This window comes from Amblyraja radiata, chromosome 1 (assembly GCF_010909765.2).
Source record: "Amblyraja radiata isolate CabotCenter1 chromosome 1, sAmbRad1.1.pri, whole genome shotgun sequence".
In the NCBI taxonomy this organism is placed as follows: domain Eukaryota; kingdom Metazoa; phylum Chordata; class Chondrichthyes; order Rajiformes; family Rajidae; genus Amblyraja; species Amblyraja radiata.
Genome location: NC_045956.1, coordinates 70,090,926 through 70,102,962, shown reverse-complemented (window position 1 = coordinate 70,102,962; position 12,037 = coordinate 70,090,926). Strand labels below are relative to the sequence as shown.

At 44.5% G+C, this 12,037-nt stretch overlaps 1 protein-coding gene across 2 annotated transcripts in view; it reads right to left on the bottom strand.

The window, feature by feature from the left end:
* anxa3 (annexin A3) overlaps positions 1 to 12,037 on the bottom strand; it is a 69,307-nt gene that overhangs the window by 49,853 nt on the left and 7,417 nt on the right. Inside the window, exons 2-3 of one of the 2 annotated variants that reach the window (XM_033023898.1) lie at positions 4,865 to 4,917; positions 93 to 215 (exon numbers count right to left, since the gene is read on the bottom strand). In XM_033023898.1, the coding sequence (XP_032879789.1) occupies positions 93 to 215; positions 4,865 to 4,879 (138 nt within the window). In that variant the 5' untranslated portion in view covers positions 4,880 to 4,917. The remainder of the gene's footprint in view (positions 1 to 92; positions 216 to 4,864; positions 4,918 to 12,037) is intronic. The other variant, XM_033023907.1, reaches the window with a different exon arrangement.

Here is a 12,037-nt window from a genome sequence, read left to right as displayed (position 1 = left end):
GAGCCCAGTGAACGATTAATAATCTGATATTACAACTGCTTCTTTTTAATTTAAATGTATATCCACCAGCAGGGAGACAGAAGCATACTCACAAACGCATTGATGGGCATTGGAACCACATCTCCTCCTAGAGGAAAATGTTCCCCGACACCACCACATCGAACAAAGCCATATCCACCTGTTGGCACCCAGGTTTCATTCCCCCCAACAGTGGGCTATTAGCCATGAGAAATAAAAATAATAATTTGCAAGTTAGGCATTTTTAAAACAATCAGATGTGTTTTTTATAGAGGAATGATAGATCAGCCATGAATGAATTTTGGTGGACCTGATAGGCCGAATGGCTTACTTCTGCTCCTATAACTAATGAACGTATTCATTCGATGGCGAAACCATCACAATCACAGCGTACACACTTCAGATTTTGCTCTCGAGATGGTGATGGGGACCCACTTTTTGAACTACTGCAATCCAGGTGATAAACTGTGCATTTAAGTAGGAAGCCTGATCCAACTACAAGGGAAATGAGGAAGCTATTTCAAAGTCGGGACAGTAACTAACTGCATAGGTATGCCGTGATGTTCCTGTGAGCCTTTTGCCCTTGTCTTTTTAGACATAGGATTGGGAAAAGCTGTTGAAGGAACCGTGGGGAGTAACTTTGGGGCTTCTTGGAGACGGTGATGGAGGGGGTGGAAATTTAAGGTGGTCTTATTCTGCCAATCATGTATTCATCTAAATTTCTTATTGTTGGATCCACATTAATCCAGAAAGCAGCGATTGTTCCATCACAGTACTGGTGTACTTGGTTACAAAGATAAGGAGCTCCAGGTACTGGACTGTTGCAGGATACCCAGCCTCAGACAAACTCCATTCAGGTGTCTGCTCCAGTTAGGTTATTGACCTGTGGTGAATGCCCCACCTCGATCACCCACGGGAGGCACGGTGGCACAGCGGTAGAGTTGCTGCCTTAAAGCGATTACAACACCAGAGACCTGTGTTCGATTCCAACTACGGGTGCTGTCTGTACAGAGTTTGTACGTTCCCAACCTGAGCACGTGGGTTTTCTCCGAGATCTTCGGTTTCCTCCCACACTCCAAAGATGTACAGGTATGTAGGTTAATTGGATTGGTGTAAATGTAAAAAATTATCCCTAGTGTGGGTAGGACAGTTAATGTGCAGGGATCGCTGGTTGGCGCGGACTTGGTGGGCCAAAGGGCCTGTTTCTGCGCTGTTTCTCTAAACTAATCTAAATTAAACTGTGGTCAATAAATGTCAGTGTGGGAATGATTAGGGGCAGTTCATTTCCCCTGGAAACCTGTTTGTAGCCGAGATGACTGGCCTGCAACACCCACAACCAGCTTCCTTTGTGTGAGGTGCAAGACCAGCTGGTGAGGGGTTTTGCCATGGATTTCATTGACTCAAACTGCTGAAGGAACTCAGTTTGGTAGGTAGCATCTGTGAAGAGAAGGGCGGGCAATGTTTCGGGTCGGGACCCTACTTCAGACTTCTTTGACTTAATTTTATAGAGCGCACCTTAATGCGACAGTCGATTGAAAGGACAACCGCCTCTTCAAAATAATATCATAGAGCACATGTCACTTTAAAAAAAAACGTTGGGTGGAGTAGCCTGGGCCTGGTCCCAAGGGATGTTAGGATTTTCAGTAGTTCATAAGTGATAGGAGCAGAATTAGGCCATTTGGCCCATCAAGTTTACTCCGCCATTCAATCATGACTGATCTACCTCTCCCTCCTAACACCATTCTCCTTCTCCCATAATCCCAGACTAATCAAGAATCTATCTATCTATCCCTGCCATAAAAATATCCATTGACTTGGCATGCACAGCCTTCTGTGGCAATGAATTCCACAGATATATCTTTGCAAACTATTTTTAATTTTCTTCAAGCCCTACTGGAAATTGTTTAGAGCAGACAGGATAGATCCAGTTATTTCGTTTGTGCCATGTTTCAGTCCCTGTTGCACCTCCAGGTTCCTGCTTCCTCCACTGCTGTCTATTGATCATTTTCTTCTTACTCCTGTTACCGCTGCTTCCCATACCTCTCTGCTGCACCTCCAGGGAGAAGCCCCCTGAGGATTCTGCTGAAGCAGACGAAATTCCAATATAAATGGTGTCCCACAGTCATGCAGCACAGGGCATAACTGGACTTCCTATGCCAACGTTTTCCTGTTCAAGTCGATCAGGTGGTCACCCTATTGCAAGCTCTTGCTTCAGGTACATCAGCTGAGGTCTTTCTATCAAGCACAATGCTGCCAGACCCAGTATTCTATGCAGGAGCAATCACATCTTCTGTGCTCTGCTACACTCACTTCACCGCTATTTCATTATGTTATGCTACATTCAATTTTCTGCTACATTAGACAATAGACAATAGACAATAGGTGCAGACAATCGAGCCAGCATCGCCATTCAATGTGATCATGGCTGATCATCCCCAATCAGTACCCTGTTCCTGCCTTCTCCCCATATCCCCTGACTCCGCTATTTTTAAGAGCCCTATCTAGCTCTCTCTTGAAAGCATCCAGAGAACCTGCCTCCACCGCCCTCTGAGGCAGAGAATTCCACAGACTCACCACTCTCTGTGAGAAAAAGTGTTTCCTCGTCTCCGTTCTAAATGGCTTACTTCTTATTCTTAAACTGTGGCCCCTGGTTCTGGACTCCCCCAACATCCGGAACATGTTTCCTGCCTCTAGTGTGTCCAAGCCCTTAACAATCTTATATGTTTCAATGAGATATCCTCTCATCCTTCTAAACTCCAGAGTGTACAAGCCCAGCTGCTCCATTCTCTCAGCATATGACAGTCCTGCCATCCCGGGAATTAACCTTGTAAACCTACGCTGCACTCCCTCAATAGCAAGAATAGAGGGGTCCATTTTTGTGGATGTCAAAAAGGAGGAAAAGAAGATTTGCCTTTTTCCACGAGTCCAATAACCTGATGTTGTGTCAGACATCAGCGGAAGCCGAATGAAGCAGCACTACAAAAGTATCACAATACAGAACAGGAAATACAAACCAACAAGTAAACTGTACTGACATTACATGTAATGTACCGTAATTACTTACCTTAATTAATCATGTAATTAAGGTCAGTAAAAAATAATAAAGAAACATTCCTGAATCAATATAAAAACAGATTTGAACAGCAAATACGAGCCATATGTGTAATGACTTTAACCAGTCTAAATAAAGAGTAATACCCACCAAGATTATTTCTCAGTATTAGGGAGGATAATTCTCAAAGTTAGATCTATGTTCTCTCAGAAGTAAAACAGGTCTTCAAAGCAAAAGGTTATGCAAAATACATGGATGCAACTGATCCAAGGGCAGTCCCCATGCCACATATAGGTGTGGTGTAGGTTGCAAATGCCACATAATAACCTACTTTGCTAAAGAGGATCAACCTTCCTGTAATTTCATGCAGATCAGAAATTCCCCTAAATATAGCTGTTAGAATTTAAATACTGATGAATTCTACATAGAATTATAGTATTGTACAGCCGCAGAAGTAATTCACCCATTTACCAATGTATCAACTTCGCTAAACAAAAACCTGCTGTATTGAACCACCTCCCTCCTCTCACCCATCTTCCTTGTAAATCTTTAATTTTCCCATTTCTAATTTCTTATTTATTTTTCCGCTGCTGCCACTTTTTCTAGTCCTACCAATTACTGCATTATAGAAAATAAAATACTGGTTTCTTTCATTTTTTTGGTGATAATTTTTAATTTACACCCTTCAGTTACTGGCTCGTTTATCCATTAAAATATTTTTACTCTTGTTTACCTTATAATTTTGAATCTCTTCAATAGACGTTTCTCTTTAATCTCAGATTTTAATAAGAGCGCTATTTTCCTGGTGTCATTTTCCCCCCAAACATTTTCTGTTTACCATCAACCTTCCAATCCTCTCCATATGTCTAAAGTACAGTGCTTATTACAGGACCAAAGAATGTTAACTCTGCTTGTGAAGATTCTCCACAAATTTTCTATCCAAATCTCCCCCAGTCGCCCTTTGACTTCCATCTCATAAGACTACACACATACAACAGAGACTACGGCAAACGGCAAAGTTAAGTTAAAGTAATTGGAATTAAATTCTAGCTCAGTATCGGTAAACCATAAAACTATTAGACTGTTGTAAAATCTATCTGGGTCACTAATGTTCTTCAGTTAAGGGACTCTGTTAACCATACCTGGTCTGGTCTAAATGCAAGTCTCAAACAATCAACTTGAGTGACTCATAATTGCCTGCTCAGTTAGAACAGTACAGACAGAAACTCACCTCTTTAGCCCACATGGCCTGTGCTGAATGTCCATGATCCCATCTACCTGCACATGGTTGATACCTCTCTCTTACCTGCCTGTTCATGGCCCTAACTAAATAGCCCTTAAACAAGACCACACAAGGTTAACCTTGTCAGGAATAACACATGGCATATGAAGCAGCTTCAACAAGAACTTTAATAAAATACTTCTTTTTTTAAAAAAGTATTTGGGTGCTTTGATTCCTGGTCTGGACAAAAAAACATTAACTAAACTGCTGTTGATCAGCAGATGGTCCATACAACAAAAAACCAACATTGCTTGCCGTGACAACATCTGCAAGATAAGCATTTTAAAACATTTCAAGATTACCATCCAATATTGACATAATCTGACACCCAGCCACTGAAAATATACGTGAAGCCTTTTTCAGTGGCAAAAATATTCCTTTAAATTAAACTGTCGCAATTCAGACATCCCCATTCCAACAAGTAACCCATTTCCATCCTTCAAGGGTGCATTGTTTTGATCTTGAACCTTCCACCTTGCACAGACTTCTGTTGAATTGAACTTCTAACTTACCCAAGGAGATGACATTTCTGCTTCACTTAAGAATGTTGTCGAGGTTGAGAGCTCTGCAAAACAAAAAAGTATAAAGTGAGTTTGTTAGTCTGTAGAAAGCAATATGAAATATACGCGCACACACATTATTGAAAATACCCCAGGTACACAAAAATGCTGGAGAAACTCAGCGGGTGCAGCAGCATCTATGGAGCGAAGGAGATAGGCAACGTTTCGGGCCAAAACCCTTCTTCAGACTGATAGGGGGTGGGGGATGGGGACGGGGAGAAGAAAGGAAAAAGGAGGAGGAGGAGCCTGAGGGCTGAGGTAGGAAGGGGAGGAGACAGCAAGGGTTAATAGAATTGTGAGAAATCAACGTTCATGCCACCAGGATGCAGGCTCCCCAAATGGAATATGAGGTGCTGTTTCTCCAATTTCCGGTGTTGCTCACTCTGGCCGTGGAGGAGGCCTAGGACAGAGAGGTCGGATACGGAATGGGAGGGGGAGTTGAAGTGCTGAGCCACCGGGAGGTCAGGTTGGTTAGTGCGGACCGAGCGGAGGTGTTCGGCGAAACGATCACCAAGCCTACGCTTGGTCTCACTGATATAGATCAGCTGACATCTAGTACAGCGATTGCAATAGATGAGGTTGGAGGAGGTGCAGGTGAACCTCTGCCACACCTGGAATGACTGCTTGGGTCCTTGAATGGAGTCGAGGGGGGAGGTAAAGCGACATGTGTAGCATCTCTTGCGGTTGCAAGGGAAAGTGCCCGGGGAAGGGGTGGAGCGGGAGGGAGGGAGTTGACAAGGGAGTTGCGGAGGGAGCGGTCTTTGCAGAAGGCAGACAGGGGGGGAGATGGGAAGATGTACCCCAACTTTGTACAAACCTTCGACTCACACACCGAGGCATGTGGCTTCAACGGTCAAGTCTAGTAATCCCAAAGAGCTCGACAAAATAAAATCCGGAGACTCAAATCCAAATATAATTACAGAAGCTATAGAATTTAAATTGTTAATAAATTGGAATTTGGAGGAGTGAATGCAAAAATGAATCTTATTACTGATGTCTATGAAAGCTACAAGATTGTTGTAAAATCTACATAATCACTCACATCCGTTAAGGGAAGGACACAAGGTTCCGCCATTGGATTGCCTCTAAATGCCTCCTGAAGTAGCTCAGTACACTAATCAGACATACCATTACCAAATACTATGTTCAAACTGGGCAGACAACTTGATCTAGGCTCAAAGTTCAGTTTCAACAAAGTCAACTGCAGCCCAGTCACTATTACATAGTCTTTCTCTTAAACATCGGTGGACTCAGTCTGAATTGCAGCACAATAGCCGGACATACTTATACTCACAGAACCTGAAATGATTCCGAAACTCAGAAATGACTCAATTATACTTTATTGTCACGTACACAAGTACAGTGAAATGCTTTGTTTTGCATACAACCTGTAAAATCATACAGCAGACCTCACCAAAGCAGTACACAATAGTCGCCATGCTTTTGTTGATGACAAAATCAGAAAGGTTCACCAAACAGTCCACCAGACAGAACCTTGTCTTACAAATCAATGTACCAGACTCCACCGTCGCAATCCCTGGGTAGTTTAATGCCACTGGCAGGCCAAACCCACCAGTGACAGCACAGTGGTAAACAGGTAAAACAGACAAATCCTTAATGTCATAAGGTCATAAGTGACAGGAGTATAATTAGGCCATTCGGCCCATCAAGTCGACTCCTCCATTCAATCATGGCCGATCTATCTCTCCCATCTAACTGCATTCTCCTGCCTTCACCCAATAATCTCTTACACCTGTACTAATCAAGAAACTATCTAACTCTGCCGTAAAAATATCCACTGACTTGGCCTCCACAGCCTTCTGTGGCAAAGAATTCCACAGATTCACCACCCTCTGACTAAAGAAATTTCTCCTCATCTCCTTCGTAAAAGAACGTCCTTTAATTCTGAGGCTATGACCATCAGTCCTAGACTCTCCCACTAGTGAAACATCATCTCCACATCCACTCTGTCCAAGCCTTTCACTATTCTGTATGTTTCAATTAGGTCCTCCTTCATTCTTCTAAACTCCAGTGAGTACAGGCCCAGTGCCGACAAATGCTCATCACAGGTTAACCCACTCATTCCTGGGATCATTCTTGTAAACCTCCCCTGGACCCTCTCCAGAGCCAGCACATCCTTCCACAGATATGGTGCCCAGAATTGCTCACAATATTCCAAATGCGGCCTTACCAGAGTCTTATAGAGCCAGCATTACATTCCTGGTTTTGTATACAAGCCCTCTTGAAATAAATGCTAGCATTGCATTTGCTTTCTTTACTACCGATTCGACTTGCAGATCAACTTTTTGGGAATCCTGCACCAACACTCCCAAGTCCCTTTGCACCTCTGATTTCTTTATTCTCTCCCCATTTAGAAAATAGTCTACGCCTTTATTCCTACAACCAAAATGCATGACTCCACACTTTGCTACACTATATTACATCGGTCACTTCTCTGCCCACTCTCACAACCTGTCCACGTCCTTCTGCAGAGTCCCTGCTTTCTCTACACTACCTACCCTTCCACCTATTTTCGTATCATCTGCAAACTTGGCCACAAAGCCTTCAATCCTCTCGTCCAAATCATTAATGTAGAAATATATTTATCTATCAATACTATTACTAAAACTCTCATCTTGACCACTTCAGGTCTGCGTTGTATTTAATTTTGCGCAAAAACGGCACCCTATATCGTTAGGATTTGTCCACCACCTCACTTACTGTTCTCCTCTGCTCCAAGCGCACTACGTTTTGTTCCGATCAGTGGAATATTACAAAAGTTATGAAGGTTTAAAAAATCGTGAGATGAGCAGATTGGTCTTCTCGCCTGTCAGTCATCAGGAACGTAATGCCCCTTCCAGCACCCGCTGTCCGGTGGAGAGAATAAAGCTGAAGTGGACTGCGAACGAGGGGACTGGGCTCTGCGAACGAGGGGCTGGGCTCTGCGAGCGAGGGGCTGGGCTCTGCGAACGAGGGGCTGGGCTCTGCGAACGAGGGGCTGGGCTCTGCGAGCGAGGGACTGGGCTCTACGAGCGAGGGGCTGGGCTCTGCGAGCGAGGGGCTGGGCTCTGCGAGCGAGGGGCTGGGCTCTGCGAGCGGGGGGCTGGGCTCTGCGAGCGGGGGCGGCAACCACGACGAAGACCCGGGTGCCGATATGTGCAGCCGGGGACGAGAGCTGGTGAGTGAGTCTGGAGCCGGTGAGTGCTGTCGGAGCTGGGGTCGGGAGCCACTAAGCCTACACACACCCCTCCACACCCCCCACACCCCCTCCTACCCCCACACCACCCCCTCCCCCCCACACCACCCCCTGCCCCCCACAGCTTTAATAAATCCCTTTTCCACTTGCCGTGCCCGTCAGCTGCGCCTGCGCAGTGATACCTGCATGTTCTACGTCACAATGGGAACCCAATGGGAGGGAATAGCTGTGCCGCCGGAGAGCCGCTAGGAGTGGATGGTGGGGTGGGGGGGGGGTTTGAGCGGGGGGGATGGAGTGAGTGCGTGGGGGGGGGGAAGGGCAAGGGACAGAGTGGGGGGGGTGAGAGGAGGAGGGGGGATCGCAATGTGAACCCATCATCCGCGCCTGCGCAGTTGGGGACTATGAGTAAGTGGTGGAATATTAGAATTGGTGGAGAGGTGGAATATTGTGTTGGGGGACCAGACCTCCCATGTGGAAATGGGACCCAATGGGTCGCACTTAGTCTAGTAATATATCATACTGTATGTGTCCTCAACATTGACTCCAGGCCCCATGAAATCTCTGGGCAAGGAATCCTCCTCTTGATTATCATCCAGCATCATCCTTGTGGTCAGTGGTCCTCCAAGTAGCAATGTTACAAAATTTTGAGATTTAAAAAATCAAGTCTGTAATTTATCCCATCAGATAAAGCATAAAAATAAGTTTAATTTGACACCTAATTCACTTTCATATCTCAAGTATTTAAAAAGTTATGGCCATTTTCCTACTCGGAAATTAGCATCTTGTTCCCTATTGATTTTCTATGGACATAACAAAAAAGCCCATAACCTTCTTAAAAATTAAGAGAACTGAATGAAATTTTCAGTTATCGTAGATTGAACCATTCTGAAACAAATATAAATTAATCTTACTTGGATGACCTGAAATTAAAACATATAATTAGTTAGTTACCCAAGTGTAGCTAATTTCAAACTTCAATTACTAGATCTAAACATCTATCCATTTCTTAATAAATGATTAACATTTTTAAATAGCCTAAGTGTCCAAATAATATTCATAAATAATTCACAATAAAACATGATTTTTAAATCTCATTTACATTAATTTATAGGCCAAATGGAAGGAATTTAGTGTTTAATTGCTGTAAATTAAAGTCCATTTTAAATCAGCTTTCTAGTGGGATCCTGTGAACGCGCTGGTTTAGAACGTTCACATTGCGGTAGATTTGTGCCTCAAATGCCCAGAAAAATACTGCGGGATATAATGGGCCCAAAATGAGCTACTCGCAATATTAAACTTTGTATAAAGGTATCTTAAGAAGCCCTTTTTAATGTAAAAATAAGCAGCATACCTTCAGTTATTTGCTCTATGCGACCCTGACAGCTGCCGGTGGTCGCGGGTTTAGAGATTGAATTTTAAACTACTATAACTATTATACGAGGCCTTTAAAACTAATAATAGCTTTTGCGACGGGGTCTTCCAGCGATTTTTCGATAATAATTAACTAGGCTGAACATCTTCAATTTGAACAGCCTAGAGAAAATCGCGTTTTAAACCCGCCCCCCTCTAAACGGCGCCAAAATCGCGCACACCCGCAGCGACAGATTTTCAGCGATGCTTCAGGTACGCTTTGCAACATACCTACTCCAAGTTGAACAATGTTTGAAAGCACTGAAAGTAGCAAGGGAACAGAATGTACTCTAGGCAAGGTCAATGCAGCATCATATAATCAAGCTTGCTGACTCCAAGAGGACTTAAGGGCCTGTCCCACGATCAAGCGCGACCAAACCAGAAGCGGGGGCCGCGCGGAGTTCGAGTGATCCCCGTACAGGGCCTGTCCCACCAGCATGCAACTGCATGCGGCGAGCGCGACCAAACCGGAAGCGGGGGCCGCGCGGAAGTCGAGTGATCCCGTACGAGTTTACGTGAAGTTCGAGCGAAGTCCAAGGGAAGTTCCGCTAGGCGTACGCCGTCAAGACACTGCATACGGCATCAAGGCCCTGCGTACGGCCTCAATGCGACTGCGGGCCGGAAGGCCGTTGCCGCGCGGAATCTTTGGACAGTGTCAGTTTTTCGGAGCCCCATGCGATGTCAGGACCAGCTCCGCACAACTCCATACGGCTCCGGCGATCGAAGTGGGACCGGCCCCGCGAGGCCGTACGGCTCAAGCAACCACGTTAGGTCGCGCTTGCCGCATGCAGTCGCATGTTCGTGGGACAGGCCCTTTAGCTGCCAGACTGGGTCTGCAACAGGTAATGTGAACCATCACGAGGTGCAAACTCACATGATGTTGCCCTCATGATTCTATCTGTGAAAAATGCTTCGGTCCATCACTACAATGTTTGAAGTGGCCTTTATGCAATTCTTGTGGAGACTTGCACTACTATTATTATAAAGCCAGGGCATCATCCTTTGTTCAATGAGGAGCAGAATGACTGCTGAGAACAGCACCAAGCATGCCTAAAACTACTGAGATACTAGCCCAATGAAGCTCTAGCACTGGGCTACATTTGATTCATATAGAAAAGAAAAACTTTAAATAGATCGAGCAAACAATCTGACAACCATAGGATCACTGGTCCATGAATGGTGGCAGACAATCAAATGGTTAGTGGAAGGACAAACCTACAAGAGCATCATTTTTCACAATGACAATATTGAATTATTAAAGAAGCATTTGCAATCACGTTCAGGTAGAAGGTTCAAACAGATAAACCTTCATCTTGGTTTCCACCCAAGATCTCATGAATCACAGAATTTAATCTCCAACCAACTCAGGTCACTCCACACAATATCAAGAAATAGCTGAGAGCAGTGGATACAACGGAGCTATGGGATCATAAAATATCCTAGATCTTATACGAGAACTGGTTGCACCTCTGGACAAACTGTTTGAGTACAGTTACCGCATTGGCACTTGCCTTATAACATAATATGCCATTACAATCCCTGGGTATGTGTTGAGAAGTTCCTATGAACTTCAGTTTTAAAAGACTGTCCCTTATTCATATCACTGTGCTCCCACTCAAGATTCTCCAACTGCTGGCAACAACTCAACATTTACCTTGTTTCAGACCCTTTTGTGTCATATATGTTTCAATTCTTCTAAATTTTAAAGAATACAGGTCTAATATGTTTTGCCACTCAGGATAGGACAACCCTCTTATCTTAGTATTAGCCTGAAGAACTTCACTCTGGCTTTACATTTCACTCCACCTCTCCTCGCCTTTTCTGACACCTTTTCACCTCTGGCCTTTGTCACTTACTACTCTCCCCATCTATAAATCAACCCACATTCAATTGTACCCACCCATCACTCGCTGTCTTTGCCCAACCTCCACCTCTGTTCTATCTCCCCCCCCCCCCCCCCTACTCCAATCAGTCTTAAAGAACCCAACCCAAAACATCACCTGCCCATTCCCTCCCCAGATGCTGCCTGCCCGGCTGAGTTCCTCAAACACGTTATGTTTTATTCTGTTGTTTGCAGGGCCTTTAGCTTAGTGAACTCCTTTTCTACTGCCTCCAATGCCATTCTATCTTTTTGTAAATAACAGAACCAACGCTGCACATAACTCAAGATGCAGACTCATTAGTAAATTGCCCAACTGTAATTACAGTTTTTAACTATAATTTTCTTGTAATAAAGGCCAATATATAATTTCCTTTCTAACCTGCTACACCTGTCTGTCAATGTTTTGTGATTGCTGCAAGCATACCTGGACTCCTCTGCAATCTTCCTCTGTTGAGGTACGAGTCTGCCTTTAGATTTCCCTTCCCAAGGTGCAAGACCTCACACTTTCCTAAATCTGCCAGGTTTTCACCCAATCACTCGACCTATTGGCGGCACGGTGGCGCAGCAGTAGAGTTGCTGCCTTGCAGCATTTGCAACGCCGGAGACCCGGGTTCGATCCCGACTATGGGTGCTGTCT